This window comes from Rhamphochromis sp. 'chilingali' (assembly GCF_963969265.1).
Source record: "Rhamphochromis sp. 'chilingali' genome assembly, chromosome: 18".
NCBI classification, from domain to species: domain Eukaryota; kingdom Metazoa; phylum Chordata; class Actinopteri; order Cichliformes; family Cichlidae; genus Rhamphochromis; species Rhamphochromis sp. 'chilingali'.
The window spans coordinates 1,097,920-1,123,122 of record NC_137945.1 but is presented as its reverse complement, the minus strand read 5'-3'; the positions used below and the strand labels follow the sequence as shown (position 1 = coordinate 1,123,122).

Genomic DNA, 25,203 nt, shown 5'->3' with positions numbered 1-25,203 from the left:
GAAACCTTCCATCGAGAGGGGATCCTCCAAATGTCATGTCTAATCCCTCTGTGGCACTGCAGAGAAACCCCCAAACCTCTCAGTGATCTTTGGGACTCTCTTGTTAAAATCTAACAGCTAGAATCCCCCGAGATTAGAGCCCTGTTACGTTTGTGCTGGACTGGCACCATACCCAGTTGAAAACCCTTCTTTATTTTCTGAGGCGACTGAAATTAAATCTGAGACTCGTTTGCTCCTGAAACTCGGCTACAAATCAGCAGCTTTTTCAAATCCCTGGTGAAAGGTCCAGCAGGACCGTCCAAGAACCTATTAGCTGCTATCAAAATCACATCAGAAACTCAGGTTTATGCTAGAACGCGGGACACAGCATCTTGGGGGCGATCGTGGCTCATGAGTTGGGAGTTCGCCCTGTAATTGGAAGGTTGCCGGTTCGAGCCCCGGCTTGGTCAGTCTCGGTTGTTGTGTCCTTGGGTAAGACACTTCACCCGTTGCCTACTGCCAGTGTCCGGCAGCCAGGGTGGCTGTGGCTACAATGTAGCTGCCATCACCAGTGTCTGGATGACTGGTTGTGTAAAGCGCTATACAAATACAGGCCATTTACCATCCCCTCAAAAAACACCTCGAGGCACCAGAACATCACTAGAACTTAGAACCCCTGGGGTTCCTGAAGAAACCGTTTAGATAGAAACCATGAAACACGTTGGTGGTTATTTCTCTGTGACGGCGTCCTCAGATCACCTCCATCACAGCAGCAGAATCAGAGACTGCTTTCATCCGTGTCCTTCAAACTTTCCACTTTGGGTTTGTCAGCGTCCCCCCCCCCACCCCCCCATCCCACCCGCTGACTGAAACTTTAGGTTTGTTCGTTTTTCTTCATCACTGAGGCTCTTCTGTCACGCCTGCAGACCTCCACCACTGTCAGCCGATGGCGGGGCACGTGAAGCCCACCGCCTCTTGGTTACTGTGCCCGTATCTGTGCCTTGAGGGTAAAGGAATCCCCGCCGCTTTGCCCGCCGCGGGACGAGACGGCACAGTCATGAACCGTGATGCCATGTTGACTGTAGCTGTAGAGTGTCAGACAGACTGATAGACAGTCAAACGGGTAACAGATGGACAGGAGTCATAGCACAAACCCACTTCATCCAAGAATTTTCCCCTCGACATGCAACTCATTCACAGCCGACCGTGGGAGGAGGGGAGGGAGGGAGGGATAAAGGAATACCAGCTTTGCTCCATTAACAGCCAAACAGAGGGAGGGAGGGAGGAGGGAGGAGGGAGAAGGTAAAAGTTAGAGTGGTATGAGTCACAGAGGAGGATGGGAGGAGACTGGAGTGAAGGAGAGAGAGGGAGGGAAGGAGGGAGATATAATTATGGTGGGAGGCTGCCAGGGCGAGCGAGAGGAGAGAGAAGCAGAGGGAGGGAAAGAAAGACGAGCGAGAGAGAGAGAGTCCAGCCCACTCCGCTAAAACCATTCAACTGGTGAGCGAGGGAAGGCATTCACCACAGAGAGAGAGAGAACGAGGTAAAGGAGAGCGAGGAACTCCCGTCTTAACTTAGTCCAACTGCCTCTCTGACACACACAGACACACACAGACACACACAGACGCACACAGACACACACAGACACACACTCTGTGCGGCGACTTCACCCCGGGAACCAGGATCCTCCTGCAGACTTCATCATCCATTCATCACATCTGAGACTTTTTCTCCTTTTTCTTGTTTTCTTGTTTTTCTTTCTTTCTTTCTTGTGACGCCTCCACATTTTTCAGCCATCTGTCCCTGACAAAAAAGACACGGATTACTCATTTTCTCTGCCGGCGTTGTGTGTTTTTCTCTTTTTTGTGTCTGGTTTCTTTACAGCTTTTTTTCCTCCGTTTCACAGGTGGACTGTGAGCTGAGCTCAACTTTGCAGCTTCCAAACTTCTGAGAGAGAACGTGAGAGAGCGAGCAGAGGAGGAGGAAGGTGAATCTCAAACACTCTTCTTCTTCATCCAGGACTCAGTTTTTCTTCACTTTTCTACCAAACTCGACTCTTCTTCGTCTCCTCGGCTGTGTTTGAGCACCCGGCAGCATCACTGAATCTCCTGCCGTCATGTCGCTGTTGCCCTTGCTCAGCTGGACCCTCCTGCTCCTGGTCCAGGTGCAGAGCAGCGTTTCCGCCTCGGACCCGGCGGGGCCCGGGCTCCAGCCGCTTTCCCTGACCGTCCACCCTCACCACCAGCCAGACGCCGACTCCCACTGCCCCTCCTGCGCCCTGGCCAGGATGCGGAGGAACGAAGGGGTCACAGCGGGGGATGGCATGGCGAGGGGGCACGAGCAAGATGAAGATGAGGCGGCTCAGCAAGACGTGGTGGAGGCGGTGAAGAGGCACATCCTCAACATGCTGCACCTCCAGGCCCGACCCAACATCACCCGGCCCGTGCCGCGCGCCGCGCTCCTCAACGCCCTGCGCAAGCTCCACGTGGGGCGAGTGGCGGAGGACGGCAGCGTGCAGATCGAGGGGGAGGAGGAGGTGAGAGGGAGGGGAAGCCGAGGAAGAGGAGGAGGGGCAGCAGCACCATCGGTGGCGGGAGACGGCGGCGATGTTCAGGAGACGACGGAGATCATCACCTTCGCCGAGCCCGGTGAGTGTGACATCAACACGAGACAGGAAGTGTGTGTGTGTGTGTGTGTGTGTGTGTGTGTCCACCTGCTTAATTCCACCTGTGTACTCACTCAGTCAAACACCTCCACTCCCCTCCAACACACACACTCACACACACACACACGCTCTGTAATCACCTCCTGCTGTTGTCAGAGAATACCTCATTATGTACTTACAGTCAGAGCTTCGTGTGTCACTGCCTGTGTGTGTGTGTGTGTGAGTGTGTGTGTGTGTGTGTGTGTGTGTGTGTGTGCGCGTGTGAGTGCGTGTGTGTGTGTGAGTGTGTGTGTGTGTGAGTGCGTGTGTGTGTGTGTGTGTGAGTGTGTGTGTGTGTGTGTGTGTGTGTGTGTGAGTGTGTGTGTGTGAGTGTGTGTGTGTGTGTGTGTGTGTGTGCGTGTGTGTGCGTGTGAGTGCGTGTGTGTGTGTGAGTGTGTGTGTGTGTGAGTGCGTGTGTGTGTGTGTGTGTGTGTGTGTGTGCGTGTGTGTGCGTGTGAGTGCGTGTGTGTGTGTGAGTGTGTGTGCGTGTGAGTGCGTGTGTGTGTGTGTGTGTGTGTGTGTGTGTGTGTGTGCTTGTGAGTGTGTGTGTGCGTGTGAGTGTGTGTGTGTGTGTGAGTGTGTGTGTGTGTGTGTGTGTGTGTGTGAGTGTGTGTGTGTGTGCGTGCACCTCTTAAAGTGGTAACAGGGCTGTAATGAGTTTCTGACAGACAGTAGCAACAAAGAGCAGGAGACAGTGTGTGTGCATGGGGGGGGGGATCAGGTGTTAACTGCGTTCTTCCTCTGCGCGTCACCTTTGACCTTCAGACCTGCTGCAGGTCCCGCTTCGCCTGCTCTCGTCGCGGCGCTCGCTGGCGTCTCCAGGTTTCGGGGAAAGCCTGGTGACTCCAGTGTTCTTCCTGCTTCCTGTGTGTTTCCGTGTTTCCAGGTTGATTCTGGTCACTCTGAACTCTCTTAGGTCGGCCACAGAGGTGGGGTTTATAGATGTAGAAGCAAATCTGAAGCCCTCGATCGGCTCACCTGTCAGTCGAGCGGTGTGGGCGGGACTGTGACGTGTTCTTCCTCCTCTGGAGTTTCTGTAGGCGAGAGTCTGGAACAGCAGATGGAAAAGAATTTTATGAAGTGGATCTGTGCAAACAGGCAGAGAGGAGCAGCTTTTATTGAAAGGAAAACACGGAGTTTGATCTCGTTCGTAGAGTTTGAAACAGCCAATCACGATCAGCTGTCAGACAGCTCCACGTCGCCGGCGTTTCAATAAAATCAACCGGCCGAAACCTTTGCTGTGCTCAGAGTCTCAGGAAGACGCCGCCTGCAGCACGCTTAACCCTCATTATGCATTACAGCCACATTTCAGAGCTCTGTGCGCCATGATTCTCCTCAGGCTCAGATTTATGGCCCCTCGGCCGTCGCTACGCTCCTGCTGGCAGCGACTGAAGGCAGCGTTCAAGGCAAATCAACGGCCTTGCTGAAATCTCACAGCACTGAGGACGCTAATTCAGATTACAGGCAGAAAACAGAAAACGCTCAGTGTGAACTTCATTCACAAAAGAAATCACCCCACAAACCGGCCGGGCGTCCATTTAAAGTAAGAGCAGTTTCCCCTTCATGCTCTGAATCATTAAATGTACCTCAGCAGTCTGCTCTTAATATTTTAGCACCAGTTTGCAGCCACGTTAGCACATGTGTCAGCCAGCAGGGGGCAGAATGACTGCATAAGCTCTCTTTGTTTGTTTGCATCCATTGAATGAATCAAAGTTAGTGTCTGCTGGTTTCTTACCTGTGTGCTGCTGGAAACACTGAGCCGATGCAGTGACGCTGGCTTCTACACGTATACTGATTTTCTGTTTTACACTCACACATCTTTATTCTGCACGAGTCATACTGAAGTCGTGTTTCAGTGCTACAGAGTGAAGCTGTGGAAGTGCCTGCAAATGTGCATTCTTCAGATTTACATTTTCTTTACCTCTTCATGTCAGACAGAGAATATTTCCAGTTAAATAAAAGCTCACAGCTCTCACCATGCCGGCGTGTCGAGCACTTTCAGTACTGTTTGGGTTCTCAGTCATCCAGGTCATCGTAGTCTAAGGAGCTTGGAAAGAAAAGCGTCTGGACTTCTTTAAGTTGCTTGAAGACGTTTCACCTCTCATCCGAGAAGCTTCTTCAGTTCTAGGGTCACATGGTGGGGAGTCCCAGATTTAAGCCCTGTGGGAGTTTCCCCCCACAGAGGGACAAAAGGACCCCCTGATGATCCTCTACCTAATCACCTGCTTGGGTTTTCTTGACTTTAATAGTGAAGTTAGAACGGTGCGATACCCTCCGCCCTGATGTGGCGGCGCTGTGGCTCAAGTTTGACGTTTTAGCTTTTTACTTGGTAAAGTTCAGAGTTTGGATCAAAACAAAGCAGGAGACCCGCCCATCCATCCACCCCCACCTCCACCCCCTCTGTGATAGCACTGGTTCTTCCATCGTTATTTTCCCACAGACACTGTGGGTGTGTGTTTTGCACAGGAAGTCTCAGAACTTTGTGCCATTACCATATTGGCCCAAACAAAGGATGAGGCTTATCATACGATGAAATGTGCCCGGTTTTCCAACCGGTTTTAGCGGTCGCTGAGCAGTTTGGGTGAAACTCGAGTCTGTGGAGCCACCACCAGTGAAAACACTCCCAGAATTCACTTTGGGAACATGTACATGTTAAATAAAACAGCCGGCATCATGGTTGACTCCAGTCCGTCCAGTACCAGTCCTTGGATGACTGTTCCAGTCTTGTGTGTGCAACCTTATTTTAAGCCTCGAGGACACCGTCAGCAGACACTTCCCCCTGATCTGATAAACCCTTGTTGTTTTTCTAAGATGTTACTTGATCCGCCATGAGAATACTTTTCACCCTGCCAGTCTTGTGCTTTGTCAGGACTAAGTGAGGCATTCAGGGACCTCGGTAATTATTTTGGGCGACGGAGATGGCAAGCAGAGAAGCAGAGGGACAACTGGATTCTTGGCGGAGACCAAGTGTCAACCTCCGTTTAGCAGCTCAGACACAATATCCATCTGTCCGGCCTTGTCCTTCCATAAGCCCGCTCTGTTTGTCTTCCCCCCTCTTCTCCCCACACACAGAGGACAATTAGGCTAATTGAACTTAATTGAACACATCATTAGCGACATTCCTCAATCCACTTTCGCCTCCCCCTCTCGCTCTCTGCTGCCCCCTCTAACCTCCATCTAGCCTTCGCCACTGTGGCAGACAGAATAAACCGGTCATTGTTGGTCTATTCTGGTGGCCGCCTCTGTCTGGGGATTCAAACTAGCATCCGTGAGATGAGCTCAGCTTCAGGTTCAGTGACCTGCAACAACTGAGAGGAAGCAGTGAATAGAAGCGGCTGATAGGACAAAAACATCTGTAAGATATGAAAATAAACTACAATTAGCGTGTTTCCTTTCTCTGTTTTCCTTTCTCTCACTCCCATTTTTCTCTTCCCGCTGCTCCTCGTTTGATCTTGCTCCTTCTCTCTCATCTTTTCTTGGCAATAATTCTTTTTTTCCGTCTTCTTCTTTTTCTCTGTTTATCCATTCTTTGTGTTATTTTCAATCCATCTTTTCATCTTCTCCACCTCTGCTCCTCATCTTTCCTCTCTGTCCATCAAGATCTTAGCGTGACGCAGCTTTAGCGTGTTAACGGCGTGTTTACAGCCACAAGGCCGCCGCTGGTCTGAGGCCATTGTCGCCTCATCTTTGGCTGCTTTGATGTGTGTCTGAGATGCTGTGTGTCTGCAGAGATGCATCACTCTGTAGTAAACAGGTCCAGACTAGCCGTGCAAAGACACTCAAATGAGTGAAGAGACCCAGAAGATGCTCCAGACCCGTATCCACAATTATTGATCAGAAACCATCAACTTCCCACCATCCACAAAGCCAGCGTTGAGCTGGTGGATGGTTAGGGTGAGGACTTTTGGGACACCAACATTGAAAACCTCTCAACTGTGACACCAAAGAGGTGACATGCTCTGATCTTCAGTATCAGACTAAAGAAACTCAGCCCTGATCTCAACCATTAATCAACCACAGACCAGCTACAGACCAGCTATAGAGTAACCATAGACCAGCTACAGACCAGCTACAGACCAGCTATAGAGTAACCATAGACCAGCTACAGACCAGCTACAGACCAGCTATAGAGTAACCATAGACCAGCTACAGACCAGCTATAGAGTAACCATAGACCAGCTACAGACCAGCTACAGACCAGCTATAGAGTAACCATAGACCAGCTACAGACCAGCTATAGACCAGATATAGAGTAACCACAGACCAGCTACAGACCAGCTATAGAGTAACCATAGACCAGCTACAGACCAGCTACAGACCAGCTATAGAGTAACCATAGACCAGCTACAGACCAGCTATAGACCAGATATAGAGTAACCACAGACCAGCTACAGACCAGCTATAGAGTAACCATAGACCAGCTACAGACCAGCTACAGACCAGCTATAGAGTAACCATAGACCAGCTACAGACCAGCTATAGAGTAATCATAGACCAGCTACAGACCAGCTACAGACCAGCTATAGAGTAACCATAGACCAGCTACAGACCAGCTATAGAGTAATCATAGACCAGCTACAGACCAGCTACAGACCAGCTATAGAGTAACCATAGACCAGCTACAGACCAGCTACAGACCAGCTATAGAGTAACCATAGACCAGCTACAGACCAGCTATAGAGTAATCATAGACCAGCCGTAGACCCTCCTCTGGTGCCTTAATCAGTTTTTGGAAGTTAACCCTGTTAGACCTCCAGCTCTCTTGCAGATATTCTAGTTCCACTGAACCACCACATGCATCTTGATGGTCTGTAAACTTTCAGTTACCAATAGAGATGGACCGATCCGATATTACGTATCGGTATCGGTCCGATACTGACCTAAATTACTGGATCGGATATCGGAGAAAAATAAAAAATGTAATCCGATCCATTAAATATCACGAAAGCACCTCACAAAACTTGCAACACGCCGTAACTCACCTCAGAACGTTAGCACTCGGAGCAGTATGCATCACGTGATAGAGCGGCTGTGGCATGCGGGACCTGTCGGTGGTCTGGATAGCATTTGGAGCTTCGCTAGCAACCTGGCATTTCATCTCCGACAAAGTTATCCCCGAGAGAAGTAAAGCAAGTGTGTAAGTCCATCTCTGAATGTTTGTAAAGCATTCCTGCGTTAAGCTTAACAAACGATATATGGAGCGACTGCCTCTCCGGCTGCTACTGCAATCATGAAACTGCTTAACGATCAGCTGATCGGCTTTTCTGTCGCGAGTCCGTGTCTCTAGTTTGCTTTTGGCCCACTTTGCACCAGAAAGAGGAAACCAGCGGCTGAACAACAGCAGCACGTTTAAGCTTGATCAGCTGTTGTTAGAATGTATTTAATATTACTTTCTACTCGAGGATCTTTTTCTACGTAGCTGACGGCTGGTAACTGTGCAGGGGCGGATCTAGCAAAGTTTAGCCAGGGGGGCCGATAGGGCATTAACAGGGAAAAGGGGGCACAAAGACATACTTTTCTTTCTTATTCTCATTTAAAATGTCTAGCTTTTAATAAATAATTATCTGACAGCCAAAGTTTTAATCTGATGTAAAATGAATAGAAGTCCATTACTGTATATAGTAACTATTAAGTCTAATATATATACCCTAGTAAGCTATAGTACTTTTTCCTTTGGGAAGGTACCATCTGTGCAGTCTGCAGTTCTGTTGAAGAAAGATGTTGAATCTATTTAATATTTCTTGAAAAATAATTGATTTCTGTGCATTTTTTTTCACACTGCATCAAATTAAGGTTGATTACGTCGATTAAGCATCATGAGGTGGAGCGTGAGGGGTGGTTCCCTATTTTTTATTTATTTATTTTTGTTGTTGCTGGGAGTTGGAACCCTATTAGTTAGGTTGCTTAATATTTACGCTAAGTACTCTTTAAAATACCAGAATAGGGAGGATGGTGTAGGTTTAAGTTTATTAGATTGATCAGTATTGCTGAACTATGAAATATTTTTTTTTTGCATACAGGTATAACAGAATAGCTTTAGTGTAGTTGTTGTTTTAAACTTGAGTATGAACTTATACAAAATGCAGCAAGATATTTAAAAAACAGTTGTGTTGATTAAAAAACACTATATCGGATTCATATCGGTATCGGCAGATATCCAAATTTATGATATCGGTATCGGTATCGGACATAAAAAAGTGGTATCGTGCCATCTCTAGTTACCAACGACTGTCTGGTTCCATCTTGTTGTCCAGGTTCTGGTCGACTTTGTTTGCTAAACAAAAGCAAAGCCACTGAAATTACAGCTCTGCCTTCACAGACTTTCATAAGTGGTCAGAACAGGAAGAACTAGTCCAGATATGTGCTTTAGATACTTGGAAACCCTGAAAACTGGCCACTAGATTTGAAGTAAGCAGATCAGCTGACTGGTTTCCAGCGTAGGCCGTGTTTATTCTGGGTCTCTGATCCCAGGTGTGGCTGTGTTTAGAAGACAGTGAGTACAGCATGAGAGTGAGACCTCTCCTCGTTGTCCTCTCTCTGCTGTGTGGCTCCATTGGGAGGAATCGGAGAGTTTAGGCAGAGAGGGAGGACCGGGGGAGGAATGAGTGGGAAAGAGAGGAGGAATCTGTGTGAGCCTCGGCATTTGTCCCCGGATGAACTGCACAGAGAAACAATCGGGTTTATATTTACCACATCAGAGGCTCAGAGTGAGACTGGCAGCACTGGGAGGCTCCCAGTGTGGCTCAGAGCAGGAGCGCTCTTAAATGTTGTTCATGTGTTGTGACGTTAAAGGGAAGTTGTTACCTTAACAGTTGAGATAAGACTTTTCCTGCAGAGATAAAGAGACAGGCAGATAAAAACCAGCTTCTTCTGCGTGACTGGTTTCATTCGTCTCGAGTCCAGGAAAAGTTTGAGCTGTCAATTTATCCCGTGTGGAAACTGAGAGCATCAGCTGAATCTGCTCTCAGCATTAATGAGCTTTCTGTTTAAGACACCAGGATAACTCACCTTTGCCCTTTGAAGGCACACAGATATCTGTTGGTTAAAGCTCAGTAACGTCCGAGTAACGACATCTTTAAAGGTCGTCTGTGTGCGACCTGTCAGCTGACACTGAGCAGATTCGTCCTGCTCCGGTGTTCCTCTGAAATGAAAGGTTTGGATCGATGTTTTCACACGGACACGCCCAGCTGCTGTGCATCCGTCAGCTCGTCTGATGGTGGATGACGTTAGAGCTGAGAAGAAGCAGCAGGACTCTGGCGGGTTTGAAGCTGTCTGCATGTTGGTGTTGCAGTCGACGGTCACGTCAGACGGCGGCGTTTTCTGTAAGAGTCTCGCTGGCGTTTGTCTGTCAGACCGGGCTGCTTATCTGCTCTCGGTATAAATAAACTGGCCTGGGAACCCAGACTGACAGGCAGGCTCAGCCACAGGACAGCACTGCGACTTGAAATTAGCTCAAATTTTTACGTTCCCCGGAGAGAAATGTGCTTCAGACGAGGGCTGAAAATGAGAAACAGGCCACAAAAGCACTTTGTTAAAACAACAGAAGTATGAGTGTTGGCCTCGCCGGGGTTTTATTGTCTTCGTGTTTGAAACTGCTGGAATCGTTTTACAGCCCTCTTTTATTTGGTACTAAGAGCCGGCGCACGTGATGCGACAGTTTTAGCAAATTACCGATCCAAGCGGAGCCGTCGCAGCGCCGAGAGCCACATCTGAAACTTCTCTGCTGCTTTCATTTCACTTTATTGTCCCTCCAAGTGAGAATAGAAGCACGACACGCGACTACTGGATGGAAACAACGAGTCCAGCTCCTTAGCTCCTCCCACGCAGAGGATCAGTGCTGATGTGGTGAACTTTAACCTTTAGCTGGTGAAACGGGCGTCCTGTAAATTGCCTGCTTGCCACTTCCTGTAAACACCTGCGTTCCATCAAAGCCTCGAGAAACCAGGATCAGATGTTCACAGACTTTGTTTAGACGCTCAGAAACAGACGAATCAGAAGCAGGACACTCAGCGACGCCAGCTGCTCGCTGGGTTTGGTGTTTTACCGATGTTTAGAGATTCTCAGTCGGGTTATTGTCACCACAGAGCGCCCTGAGTATTTAATCCAGACCACAGACAGGTCTTCAGGTGTGTGTTCTCAATCTCAGGTTAAACTCTGTTTTGCCAAAGCTCAGCGTTCAGGAGCGCCATGGCTAGTGCCCGCTCTGCTGCTGCTGCTGGAGCCACGCCCACTTCCATCATGTGAGGCCAGGGGATTAAAGCTGCACTTTTCTTCATACCCATCTTTACCTGAAGCTAACTGACGTTCTTTTACTGAAGCACTCTGAGTGCAGCGCGTTGTGACGTCTCCACCTGTTCAGCCTCGAGATGGCGCCTTTGGAGGCCTCGGCGTCCACGTCCTGCGTGCATGTGCACATCACTGTCACGCCAGCAGCACGTGACACCATTGGATGAGTAAAAGTTAGGTTTTCACACCGTCCACGTTACTGTGACTGACCAATCACAGAGTTTGTGTCATGTGAGCTCTGAGTGTGTCTTTGCGTGCAGCATGACCGCAGCTGTGATTGGTTATTAAACACAGATCTGAGCTGTGATTGGTTATTAAACACAGATCTGAGCTGTGATTGGTTATTAAACACAGATCTGAGCTGTGATTGGTTATTAAACACAGATCTGAGCTGTGATTGGTTATTAAACACAGATCTGAGCTGTGATTGGTTATTAAACACTCCTGTTTGCCCCTCCAGCCGGCGCTGAGCCTGCTGATGAACTCGTTCACGCCTCCTCGCCATTTCGTTGGGTTTGCCGACGTCACTGTGACGGCTCAGCAGCTTTGTAATCATGTGACCTCCAGTCTGAATTAGTTTGAATCATTGTGTTGAAGCGAATTATTGACGATGGAGAGTCTCAGGATTTAAAACTTCTTCTTTCTGGTCACATGACGATTTCCTCTTCATTGGAGGTTTTTTCCTTTTTCATTTCTCAGCTTCTGATTTCAAAGCACAAACATGTGAAACTGCAGCTCTTTAATCCAGACTTTTAAAGCCTTTCTCCACATGCTTAACTTGACGCATATTTAACCTGTGCAGGTAAAGGTAAACACCGGGGCCAGCCACGCCCTCCTAGTGTAAACTGTAGGACAGAAGAAAGGGCGGCTGGGCGGCGGTCAGGACAAACACGACGAACACCAACCGAGCTTCTTCTCACATGACAAACGTCTCACTCGCTGCAGAGACAAACACAGCACTGGCTGTTTTAGGGACTTTTTTCAGCGGCGGATTAATACACGTTTAGTGCTTGAATGATAATAAACTACGGCTTATCTGAGCCGAGGATTCTGGGAAACGGCTGTCAGCTGTTTGGTTTGATAGTGAGACGGTTGTTTGGTTACTGCTGACCGCAGATGCTGAGTCATGACTTCTGGACTTTAGTCCAGCAGCTGCAGGTTGGAGTTTTCATGTTCTCGCTCCTCAGAGGAGGAACCCTGATCTGCTGACCCGAGAAACAGCAGAGATCTGTGATTTTAGTCAAATATGGACGCACAGGACGGACTGAGGCGCTGTCAGGGCTTCCTGCTCCTCACAGGAAGAGCTGTGACTCTGCAGGTTCCACCGTGTAGCAGGACTGTGTGAGGACGCAGCCTGATCACACCAGCAGCTCATCCTCAGGGCGCACACACACACACACACACACACACACACACACACACACACACACACGTACAGACACACACTCAGTACCCATCTGTCCAAACATGGGCACTGTGTGTGTGTGTGTGTGTGTGTGTGTGTGTGTGTGTGTGTGTGAGTAAACATGGGGAACAGAGGATGATATGATGAAGGAGGGTGTGTTCACTCACGTGTCAACGGTCAAATCCAGCTTTAGTGGTTTAGGTTAGGCCCGCCTCCTCTGAAGGCCAACGCCCTCTTAAATCCCACCTGCTGGCTCCTGACTTGTACCTGTAGCACATGAATATGTGTGAGTGTGACAAAGTGGAGCTCAAACTGCAATGGCTGTTCCCTCACAGCAGGTCTCCGAGCGGCGCTCCGAGCGGCGCTTTTTCCTTTTGTGGCGCTGACCTGAGTGTCTTTGTGATGGGATTAGGTTTGGAGTTTGTGTTTGTGGTTTTAGTAACACAGATAAATGCCGTCATGAAGTGTGACCTTTGACCTTCAGGTGTTCAATAACACAATAACACTGGTCAGCTCTCCCCCGTGTGGGTGACAGAGGGGATTAGAGAGGATTTAATAAGATTTATAATAAACCAGCCGTCCTTTTAACAACATACCAAACCATGTTTGTGCTGCGTGTTGGCAGGAAGTCTGTTTAGCTTGGTCTGATAAATCAAGTCACAGTCATAATAATCTCCACGCCGCGCCGATGGAGGGGAGGGAACGCTGCTGGACTCAGAGGTCAGTTTATCGTTCCTGACTGTCAGATTCCTGCTGAACCGTCAGAGTTAAAACCCAAACACGGCTCTACCCCCAACCCTAAGAAGCGAGCGAGCAGCCGCAGTAGCAGCCGGTCTTCATCGGTGGGCAGTGTGTGGTGTAACGCTGGTGTAAAATGGTTATCAATGCTCCGTGTTCGATGGTTACAGTTAGGTATGAGATGGTTTCTGTGAATCTGAAGCCGACATTTGATGGTTTGAGCTTCATATTAGGTTTGCAGTGGGTGTTGAACGAGCTGCTGGGCGAATATGATGTAAAAGCGTTTCTAGAATCAGTCTGTCAGGATCTAAATTCGGCCGAAATGGGTCTAAATTGGTGTTTAATGGTTTAAACGATGTTGTTGACTTTAATTGAGTTTCTTAAATAAAATAGAAGCTATTTCTGGCGTCTTCTGACCCCACCTTATATTTATCTTTATTCTGATAAGACTTTAAGTAAATCAAAGGAAAACACTGAACTTAACTGTGTGTGTGTGTGTGTGTGTGAGAGTTTATGTCTGTGTGTGTGTGTGTGTGTGTGAGTTTATGTCTGTGTGTGCGTGCGTGCGTGTGTGTGTGTGTCCTCGATGCGCTCGTGTAGATGGAGGGGATTAGCAGCGAGCAGGCAGCGAGTGATGAGCTGCGAGGGGAAGGCTCGCAGAGTGTAAACGAGCGTCTCCTTTCTCGCCTCCTCTGCTGCTCCACCTGTCGCTCTTCTTTGAGCAGCAGCTCGCAGTGATGCTTCAGACCAACGTGTCCAACTTTGTGTCAACGCTTCTTTTGGTCTTTTTCCTTTTTTCCATCCTGACAGTAAAAGCTTTCCAAAATCCACAGAAGCTGCACATTCCTGACATTTTTCCCATTTAATGGCAACAATGCTTCGGATCTGCATCTGGACCAGCCTCAAACCCACCCACTCATGCACGATCATGTGACGCGTGTGGCAAATTTTTTTCTTACATTAGTTCATGAGAAAATAGACGGAACAGCTCAAAGTCGCTGCCCAACCAAACTCCATTCACTTTTCTTCGGTTTTAGGGAAGCGGTGCAGAAGTCGTCCATACTGTCATCTTTAGCATCCACACATCTGACCACACGGTCACATGACCCACAGCCGGGTTTAACCCTGTGCGCTGTAGCACAGAAAGCGTTCAGTTACAGTCCAGATACTTGTTTATCTCTCAGGCTCACACATGTTACAGCTTTCTCTGAGAAATTACAGTGCAGGAATGTTTTGGCTGCTTCTGGGCTCGTGATAAGAAGACTTCATGCTTTTTATGACAGTTGATTTTACAGCTCACAGAATGAGATCAAGGACGAGCGGCGCGTTTCCCATCGCTTCTGCACGCAGATGTGAACGAGCGTCTGTCCGCAGCTCGGCCGTGACCGAGCAGCTCTGATTGGCTCCGGCCTAAAGCTGCAAACATGCAGCTACTGTGGGTTTTTATGAGCTTGTGAGAAAACTAACAAAGAAGCAGAAACCTGCAGCGGATACCCTCAAAACACCTCACATCACCGCAGCCGGGCAGAAGCAGCACGTCTGAGTTGAACTGCTCCTTTAAATAGAATAAGAGGTCAACAAAGCTACTTCTTTATCCGTTTTCAGCATCATGAGTGAAAACATGGCTGCTCTCAGCGGCATGGACGCCACGCCATGCCAGCGTGGTTCTGCTCGAGTGCCCACAGAAACCCACAGAAGCCGTGCTTCAGCTCCACGCTGCCAGATTGGTCCCTTACGCTCTCACAGGATCTCTGTGCTTGTTTGAAGGCTGCAGTAGCTATTCTAAGAAACAATGAATGAACTTTTATTTCCTTATCTTCGTGGAGTGTCGACGATGATGCAAGCGAGACAATCGCCTCCGAATTGTCGCTTGAACTGTGTTAATGGACTCGCTCGAGTGCCGGCCGCCTCCGCATACGCACACGAGCCGCCCAGTCGCACCGTTCATCAGCTGATGTTCAGAAACTCCCAAATCGTGACTTTGACTTTCTGCACGGACGCCCACGGGCGACAGACATCGGGGAGAGAGCGGGAAAGGTGATGTGAGGCGCTTATGCAACACCGGCGTAACTGGTGCTGTTGGTGTGGAGGCTTCTAGGAGATACGAGATACAGTGTGTGTGTGTGTGTGTGTGTGTTTGCATGCTGGAGGAGGTTTTGTGTGTGTGCAGGAATTCAGCTATTCCCTGCAGAGATTGTGAGAACTTTAATGTCTCTCTGTGTGTGTGTGTGTGTGTGTGTGTGTGTGTGTGTGTGTGTGTGTGTGTGTGTGTGTGTGTGTGTGTGTCCTTCTCTTTCCTTCACATGATTGTAAACTGACTTTCACGGCTCTGTTTTCGTTTTTTTGCTCAAAGTCTGCTATCAAAATAAAATGGGAGCTTCCTCCAGGGAGCTGCTGAAGCCTTAAATGATTCAGCCAGTAAACGTCCCCACTCTGATCGCCTACATAGAAAACTATCTGCTCAGGAAGCCAGCAGCTGCTGCGTGAAAATGCAATATTTGACTCCCTGTTCAAACAGCTTGGCTGGCTGTGACCTGCAGAGGGAAACGCTTCGTTTGTTTTCAGACACGCTGCAGTAAATCCGCTCGTCCCGGGCTGCGGTATGACACCGAGCTCCTGGTGGGAACCATTAGCTGCTTTAAACGCTGCCTGACTCCGAAACCTCCGACCGCTGCTGCCGAGTCAGCAGGAAGAGTCCAATCAGCTGTGTGTAGCTCACATGTGTCTCACAGAGTCCTCAGTGTGTGTGTGTGTCCCTGCTGACGTGTTGTAAAATGTGTGCATGCTACAATTAGGACGGGTTCACGGCTGTGTGAGTGAAACAGTCCAAAAGGTCACTGCGCCCTCTACTGGTCAAAGTCACATGACTCATGAAGTGACTGAGGTGACTGAGGTTGGGGTGGATGGACGGGTTGGTGTGTTTGAATGTAGGTGGTATGACAGTCTTTCTAACCGTCCGTCTCCATCTGTCTCCGTCTCAGGTGAGGTTCCGGGCACGGTGAACTTCGTCCTCTCCAAAGAAGGCGGTGACCTGTCTCTGGTGGAGCAGGCCAACGTCTGGCTCTTCCTCCGTTTAGCCAAGACCAACCGCAGCCGAGCCAAAGTCACCATCCGCCTCTTCCAGCAGCACCACCCGTCCGGCGGACGTCCATCTCTGCCGCAGGACGACACCCTCCTGTCAGAGAAGACGGTGGACACCCGCCGCAGCGGCTGGCACACCTTCCCGGTGTCGGCGGCCGTGCAGGCCCTGCTGCAGAGCGCCACAAGTACGACACTGAGCCTCAGGGTGTCCTGCCCGCTCTGCGCCGACACCGGCGCCACCATCGTCCTGGTCTCGGGCAGCACTGAGACATCGCAGCGCAACAACCAGCGGGAGCAGTCCCACCGGCCCTTCCTCATGGCCGTGGTCCGGCAGGGAGACGGCAGCGACTCGCAGCGGCGCAGGAAGCGCGGGCTGGAGTGTGATGGGAAGGTGCGTGTCTGCTGCAAACGGCAGTTCTACGTCGACTTCAAAGATATTGGCTGGAATGACTGGATAATCGCTCCACGCGGTTATCACGCCAACTATTGCGAGGGCGAATGCCCCTCCCACGTGGCGAGCATCACCGGGTCCACGCTGTCCTTCCACTCCACTGTCATCAGCCACTACCGCATGAGAGGCTACAGCCCCTTCCAGAACGTGAAGTCGTGCTGCGTGCCAACCCGCCTACGAGCCATGTCCATGCTGTACTACAACGAGGAGCAGAAGATCATCAAGAAGGACGTCCAGAACATGATCGTGGAGGAGTGCGGCTGCTCGTAGACGCAGACCTGAGCGGGACAGGAGGAGCACCTCTGAACCCAGAGAGGGAGGAAGCTGACTCTAGGATCATCACGTCACTTTTATTGACTGTGTTTCATCCTTCGCCTCCTTCCGTCCCTCGAGGTCGCCCTCTGGGATAAAAACTCTGCTCCAGACTCGTCCAGCAGAACTCAGAGAGTCTCCACGGCACTTTCAGAAAAAGAGAAGAAAAAAAGCTCTAATATATTTTTGTTACAAACGGAGGAGCGAAGCTTATTTATGTGGCTGAGACGTTCAAGCACCGCTGAACCGACTTCGGAGAGACGAGGTGCCTGAAAAAAGTGCGACAAAAGAAGAAAAAAATCTTAAAACTATGCAACTTGTTTCAAGTTTTCAGACCTTATTGTATTTTATTTGTCTCCGTTTGTCGGCTCCCCAAATGTTTACTTTCTCAAAATGTTGGAGGAAGACAGAAGAAGACTCTTGTACTTTATTTAGAAGTGTGTGTGTATGTGTGTGTGTGTGTGTGTGTGTGTGTGTGTGTGTGTGTGTGTGTGTGTGTGTGTGTGTGTGTGTGTGTGTGTGTGTGTGTGTGTGTGTGTGTGTTGAGAGATACTTGAAAGAAACAAGTTGGCTCGGCTGCTGGAACCAAACACTTCTTTATGTTATAATTATTATTGTCAGTAAGTATATTAATATTATTATTGTTGTTAATAATATATTGTGTTATCATGTCTCTTTTTTAAAAGAAGCGTTTCAAACGTGTTTATTTTTTGCACTATAGCGACACTCGTGTTCAGATTAGCCACAGACAGAGAGGACAGACCGGAGGGAGGTCACAGGTTTGAGCCCCACTAGTCTTGACAGAATACTTGAGCGTGTCATCAGTTGTGTCACTTCCTGGTTGCTGAGGCTTGAAGCTGGCGTCTAACGCTCACTGCCAGAGAATCCTGATTTTGCCAAAAGCAGGTGGCTGACTCGCGTTAGAATGTACCTTTGATTTCAGGATGTGGGTCTTGATGCTGTTTCACAATAAAAGTCTAGCAGGAAAGCTGCATCCCCTTCTGTTTGTTTCTGTCACTGCTTCTCAGTGAGCTGCTGCCCACGCCCAGCTCTCTGTACTCACAGCATGATCTGCTAGAGGGTGTGGGGGGGCCACAGCCCCGTCCTCCAGGGCGTGAAGCAGGTATGGAGGAGATCAAAACTCCAGACATCCAGAGGCCCCCAGAACACAAGAGACCAAGGAAGACCAACAGAGGGGCAGCCGCGCCACTGTCCCAGAAAGAGCTGAGGAGAGTCCCAGATGAGGGCTCACTCAGCAGCCGCGGAGCAGAAGCCAGGGGGAGTTGCAGTGACGCGCCCGTGAGCTCCGCCGGCAGCCAGCTGTGCCTGAGTGACTGAGCCCCAGGCTCCAGGCCCCGATAAGCAGCCACCAAGGAGTGAGCCGGTGTGTACCTGGACGCCCATCTCCGGACACCAAGAACCACCAACGCACCGATGTCTGAGGGAGTCCGCCACTGGCAGGGGGAGTGGTGGGGGGAGATAGGCCTCCAGAAAAAACAGTTTCTAAATTTTTAACATGAACATGAGCTTCATGACAGGAAATCAGGAAAAGCAGAACGGTTCTAGATTTATAAAAGATTACTAAGCAAACGTTTGCTAACAGTAGATACACAATAGATGTCTCCAGAAAACGACGTTCTCCACTCACCTGCTGCTTTCTGACACTTAGCGGCAGGTCAGCTGTGGAGGCTTCTGATTGGCTAAATCTGCACGTGCCTGTTGCTATATAGCTGTGCTAGCCAACCAGTTAGCATGTACAGATTAATATGTTTATATGGAGCTAAGAACTTAAATAATCACACGGGGAACCTCCGGTCTGTCCGGTCAGAAGCTCCGAGGACTTCTGCTAAAGTGAAGCACTTAGAAAACGTGCTGGTCACACACTTTTGTGGGATCCACTTCCTGCGTTTGTAAAACAGGCTAGCTAAAGTTCTCTGTGATAGCTAGCCTACAGCTAACCCGCCTATCGAACCTCTGCAATCCACGTTCACGTCTTTGTCTGTGGTGAATGTTTACAGCATTAGCATCTCATCTTTCTCAATGAACTCAAAAACAAAGCGGCCTTTATGTCTTTATTAAAGTTACGTTGTGAGTTTTATGGGATTTTTCCACACAGGGGCTAAAATTAAAATTTTTTTAGTTAAAATCTGGTAAAATTTTTGAAGTTTTTCTCCTATGAGACAAATCGCTGCATAAACGCAGCATTAATCATATAAAATGTTGGTAACATGGCACTTTGGATACATGAAATGGGAATTTTCATATGAATCATAAAATTCAGTTGATTTGGTGAAAATTCAATTTTGACGGTGAAATTAAAGCTGTTAAAGTTGATATTTAATGTCTTAGTTTGCTTTAGGAGACCAAAGAGTCGAGTTTGTGTATCTGTTTGTTTTTAAATGAAAAGCAATGAATTTATGATCTGATTCAAAAGGATTTCACAGAAAAACACAGAAAATGATTCCTGCAGTTATTTTGTCCTGAGTGAGTTTTCATGTTTTTAGTTTCTCTGCTGTTGTTTCATCCTCTCGCTCTCTGCACATCAAGAACTCCACTTCCCACAATGCTGAACTGAAAAAAAAAAAGACAATCCACAGCCGTAAATTTAGTAGAAAACGCCGTCCAATCAGAGTCCGGCTGTTTCTGTGTCGTGTGTGTTTCTATCAGTATTGTCGATTTGTTCACCAAAAGTTTTGGAGTGTTTGTCGCCTTTTTGATGAAGTTACATGTTTTCACTTTTTGGATTTTTTTTGTTGTTATGATGGTTTCATGGAGGAGGGCGGAGCTTCCTCTTGTTCTTCTGGACTGTGGGACGACCTCGGAGTTGGTCCTGTGTACATGGACACAAACAAAACGTCAGTGCAGAAAAAAACTCAAAAAGAAGCAAAAAATAAAAAACAAACAAAACGTGGTTGTTATTTGTTCAAATTTTGTTTATATTGAAATGAAAAAAAAATACTGACACTGAACAAAGTGGACAAAGAATAAAAAGTCTATTTTTTATTCTGTATATATGGAAATCAGATTCCAGTATGTTGCATTGCTTTGTTGTACAAATCAAATGTGCTTGTGGCATTTTTCTAATCTAATTTATTTTATAGTATTTTTTGTTTTTCTGCTTCACCATTAAAGTTTAAAGGACGTACACAAGAGTCACGAGTCATCGTTTCTTTTCCTGTGAAACTGGACATGTTTAAAGCATCATGTCCTGTTTGACCTCTGACCTCTTCCTCAAAGTCACTAGATTGATCTGAAGTTTGCTGTTCAGAGCTGTTTCAAACTGGTTCTCGCTGCCATCGTTTGCATTGATGACACAGAGATATAACGTCAAGTATTGTCGCTTTAAAATACAGTTACCATGGTGACCCTCAGGTTTAAGGCTTCACTCTTGGACCACACTCCTTAAACCACACTCGTGCACGAGGAGGAGGCGCAGCGGGAACTGGCTTCCTCATCCAGAGGCAAAAATGCAGTCTGTGCTGAAGCTGCGATCCACGAGGACAGAGGTCAGAGGTCACCCTCCGCTGACCTGTGACTAGCCGCTGGGAGCCTGAGTGTTTGCTCTGCACTCTGAACTGAAAACAGTGAGTGGGAACAAGCTGAGAGGAAAGACACGAATCATGTGAGCATAAACACAGAGCGGGCCTGAACACCTGCAGCAAGTGTTACAGGTGGTGTCCAGAGTCATTTCCTGTCTTTGGTGGGACCAGTGTCAACGCTATAAAAAAGTAATGTTTTACACATATTATACAGAACATTACCTTCATGTGACTCTGTAAAATCATCTGTCTCATAATCACCATTTAACAACATAGACCTGAGGCTACAGCCCCTCAGCACAGATCCCTATCCTAATGAGGACACTGTGAGCTTCCTCTTAGTATTTAGGTTTGAACACAACCAACACAAAGAGGCTTTAAAGTGGTCGTCATGGTGATTCTACTGTATAAACAGGAACAGGTAGAAATGAGGCTGCAGCCTGACTGATCATCAGTTTGTTACCTGTTGAAGTTCAGGCTCTGGCTGCTGGGCCGAGGTCTGCACACGCTCAGCTTTAGCTCTGGGTTGTTGGATAGCTAGGTGTTAGCATGCTGTCTGTGCAGATGCTTGTGTTAGTTTGTCCTCTCCTAACACAAACTACAATCAGCTGATTGTAGCCCAAGTGTAGGCAAGAAAACTGACAATTCCAACTTACTGACCTACTGGGAACCAGTTCTTGTAGGAAATTTCTTCCCTACATGCTGCAGTGCAGGTGGTTTCCTCTGAATGTTTTCCCTCACACACCTCAGGACATCCCAGTGAACACACAGACCGTCTCATCCTGATCTGTTGCCACAGGCAGCTCTGATCAGCTGACGATGCTCCATGTGAAGCTCAGGTCACTTTGTGGATAGCAAACACTGAATCAGCTACTGGTCACGTCTTAAATCTCGCCTGGACGCTCTTGTTACACTTTCTCTTGTCTATGTATTGATTAGAGTGAAATGAATTAAACAGTAAATAGTTTTTCTTGAGTGACTCTTTCCATTATGACGCTGGCATCGCACCCAGAGCAGAGATAACTGTGAGAGTCTGAGGTGCTAAACTCCCCACAAAACTGCAAAAGGCTTAAAAGGGTTTAGTCTGCAGACAGACTGTGGAGCACAGCTGTGTGGACATTTCACCACTAACTGTATTAGCTGTCATGTCCTTTGCAGTAACCTTTATTTGCATCTCTCACTTTATAAAGATGCTCTGACTCCACCTCTGTTTGTCTGCATTCAGGTTTTGGTGTCGTAGTTTTGACGGGGGTCGGGGTGGCGGCCATCTTTGCAGAGGTTCATTAAACTTCAGTTTTTATTAACCCGAGGTCACTGCAGAGGTAGAGGGCACTGCAGAGGTAGATTTCACTGCAGAGGTAGAGGTCACTGCTGAGGTAGATGTCACTGCAGAGGTAGATGTCACTGCAGAGGTAGATTTCACTGCAGAGGTAGAGGTCACTGCTGAGGTAGATGTCACTGCAGAGGCAGATTTCACTGCAGAGGTAGAGGTCACTGCTGAGGTAGATGTCACTGCAGAGGTAGAGGTCACTGTGGAGGTAGAGGTCACTGCAAAGGTAGATTTCACTGCAGAGGTAGAAGTCACTGCAGAGGTAGAGGTCACTGCTGAGGTAGATGTCACTGCAGAGGTAGATTTCACTGCAGAGGTAGAGGTCACTGCTGAGGTAGATGTCACTGCAGAGGCAGATTTCACTGCAGAGGTGGAGGTCACTGCAGAGGTAGATTTCACTGCTAAGGTAGATGTCACTGCAGAGGCAGATTTCACTGCAGAGGTGGAGGTCACTGCAGAGGTAGATTTCACTGCAGAGGTAGATTTCACTGCAGAGGTAGATTTCACTGCAGAGGTGGAGGTCACTGCAGAGGTAGATTTCACTGCAGAGGTAGATTTCACTGCAGAGGTAGAGGTCACTGCAGAGGTAGATTTCACTGCAGAGGCAGATTTCACTGCAGAGGTAGAGGTCACTGCAGAGGTAGAGTTCACTGCAGAGGTAGAGGTCAATGCAGGTTTATTTATCCACTCACCTGAAGCCCCACCCCTCCCTCCTGAAGCTGAGCTAAAATCCACAGCTCCGCCCACAATGACATCACACAGCACCAGAGGTCATATCATTTAGTAGCCGAACTCTTTGATGCCACCTCGTTCACTTATATTTAACTTGTGTTCTTATGAGGCGGCGTCACGCTCTGTGATCTGCTGTGAAGTGTATATTTAGAGTTTACTGTCACATCTTCTGTTTCCACAGACGTGACTCACAACACGCTGTCGACCTTGGAGAGCCGGCATCAAAGCCAGACTCCGCTTGCAGCTTTCAAACAGCAGCACACAGGGCACCAGGAAACCCCAACAACCAGCAAAACACACAGTGTGTGTGTGTGTGTGTGTGTGTGTGTGTGTGTGTGTGTGTGTGTGTGTGTGTGTGTGAGAGAGGTAATGGACTGAGGTCTGTGTGCGTGCTGTTGTGAGGAGACACAAACAAAATGTCATTTAATGGAAGGAGAGTGTGTGCGTGCGCTTGTATTAGTCATGCTGTGGGGACGTAAATGTGTTTACACAGCAACACTGCGGGGACTCGGGTCCTTCTGGGGACGAAGAGTCCTAATCAGATAATTATTTGGTTTAAAGATGGCCGACCAATAAGAAGTTGTGGCTTTTATATCGTCAGTGCATCGAATCAGTGTTACAAGCTGTGGCCACCAGAGCAGGACGGAGGACTCAAGACAAAACCAGCAGCAGCAGCAGCTTTGATTCTTTATTTTAACTGGAAATCAAATTTTAAGGGAAGTTAAATTCACTGGGGTGATGTTTAGGCTGCAGTCTGAGTCGAGTAGCAGAGAGGAGAGTAGAGCTGCTGCTCCGGGATGAAAGTATGAGGCAGGCTGTGAGAATTTTCTGAATTACTTGGGAGAGTCCTGAGTGGAGGAGACACCTGGTTTGTTGGGTTAAAGCAGGGGTGGGTAACTCCAGGGCCGGTGTCCTGCAGTTTTAGATCTCACCCTGGGTCAACACACCTGAATCACATGATTAGTTCAGGCCTCTGGAGAACTTCAAGACCTGTTGAGAAGGTAATTTATCCACTAAATCAGCTGTGTTGGATCAAGGACACATCTAAAACCTGCAGGCCCTCGAGGCCTGGAGTTCGACACCCACGGGTTAAAGGCTGGTGAGCTCCAGGAGGGAAGCCAGGTAAGGAGCGGATTCACCGCTCTGATGGAGCTGACCACCTGGTGAAGACTTAAATACAGCTGGCTGATGGGAAACAGGTGAATGGGAATGCAGAAAACACAGCAACCGAACAACAAAACCAGTACGGCCCATACCGATAATCAGCTTCAGCCTCCTCCACCATCATCGTGCCTCCTCTTTGGTTAGAAAGCAGGAGCTCTGCATCATCATCTGGACATAAAACATGGTGGTATTAATATTATTGGCCATCATTCCCAGTTCAGCACTGTGTGGTGTTACTAGTGTGAAAAAGCATCTTTAAGCTAAACCCTCAGTTCAACCCTTCCTGCAGCTACTCGAATCCTTTCAGGGCTCCCACCAAACCCAGTAGTTTTAGTTTTTACCCCCCAGCACACAGACAGACTCTTGGTGTAGGACTGAGGTGTAGGCAGGCTGACACCGCTGCAGAGTGTGTGCAGCACAAATAGACGTCCCTCTTAATGACAGGAGGCAGTAAAATGACTCGCAGATGAAGCGCTGGCCTCAGCGGCACATCAAGGCCCGCGACTCTTCTGTGAGGACGTTTCTAAATCAGACGCACAGACGTGTCACGCTTTGGGGTGCAGTTGGATATTTTAAGGCGCGCGCAGTCATTACTGGTCCTCACAAGACCAGCAGTAAAGCAGCTGAGGGCGAGCGGAGATCAGAGGCTCCGGGGACCGCAGCAGGGTGTTCCCCTGCCAGCGGGGCAGCCGCCGTGGTCGACTGCTGTTTGATGCTCTTTCTCAGGAGGTGACGTGATCCTGTCAACGTCTGTGAGAAACTTTATGTCACGTTCAGGGAACATCTGAAATCTGAACACTTAATCATCCTCGTTCAAGGAGTAATTATACTTCACTGAAGTCGAGTCACTAAGCAGCCGCTCTGCTGCCGTGTCCAAACGCCTTGTTAGGAGCATTTCACCATAAAACTGTCGGTCATTGGACGGAGGAGTCACTGACAGCACGGTGAAGCACGCAGAGGGACGGATCAGCTCCGACTCTGCTAATGAAAGCTCTCTGGGTAATTTCACTCGGAAGTTTTTCTTGACAAATTACCAACACGGACGATTTGCACAGGAAAAAAATCACTCGGGGTAATTATCACAAATGACTGTTTCCATCTGCGATAGCGGCGCTGTGAGAGTTAGCTTACAGAACAGAGGGTGTTCCCCGGGAATCTGACGTCCCAATCTTTAACTCTGACTGCGAGTTAAAGATAAATCAGACGATCACGCTGAGCTGCTCTTCATCATAATCTACAATCTAAACTGGTCCACATCCCCACTGAGGTTATCCGAGGAAACTGGACCGTCGAGCAGAAACGTCCTGCAGGTTAGACCCAAGAGTTTGATCCAGACTGAAGCAACAAACGTGGACAAGATCGAGTATCTGAAAGTGTTTTTAAAAAAGTGTTTCTAGTCAGAAATAATAAAGAAGGCGGCCGTGTGTCCTGCCTGAGGACGCTTCTGTCAGTCCAGACTACAAACTGATGCTTCAGGTGCAG

General features: G+C 48.4%; 1 protein-coding gene across 2 annotated transcripts; it reads left to right on the top strand.

Annotated features, from left to right (window-relative positions):
* Positions 1-1,503: 1,503 nt before the first annotated feature.
* Positions 1,504-20,093, top strand: inhbaa (inhibin subunit beta Aa). 2 transcript variants are annotated; one of them, XM_080865529.1, is made up of 3 exons: positions 1,504-1,522; positions 1,886-2,627; positions 16,094-20,093. In XM_080865529.1, exons 2-3 carry the CDS (start codon positions 2,096-2,098, stop codon positions 16,912-16,914), a joined length of 1,353 nt encoding a protein of 450 aa, XP_080721655.1. In that variant the 5' UTR covers positions 1,504-1,522; positions 1,886-2,095; the 3' UTR covers positions 16,915-20,093. The 2 variants fall into 2 exon arrangements, with proteins under 2 accessions (XP_080721655.1, XP_080721654.1); XM_080865528.1 differs by lacking the exon at positions 1,504-1,522 and having other exon boundaries at positions 1,539-2,627.
* Positions 20,094-25,203: the final 5,110 nt, after the last annotated feature.

Coding starts and splice junctions, on each gene's coding strand:
- inhbaa (XM_080865529.1), top strand. CDS start 2,096: ATGTCGCTGTTGCCCTTGCTCAGCTGGACCCTCCTGCTCCTGGTCCAG. Junction 2,628..16,093: donor CATCACCTTCGCCGAGCCCG/GTGAGTGTGACA, acceptor TCTCCGTCTCAG/GTGAGGTTCCGGGCACGGTG.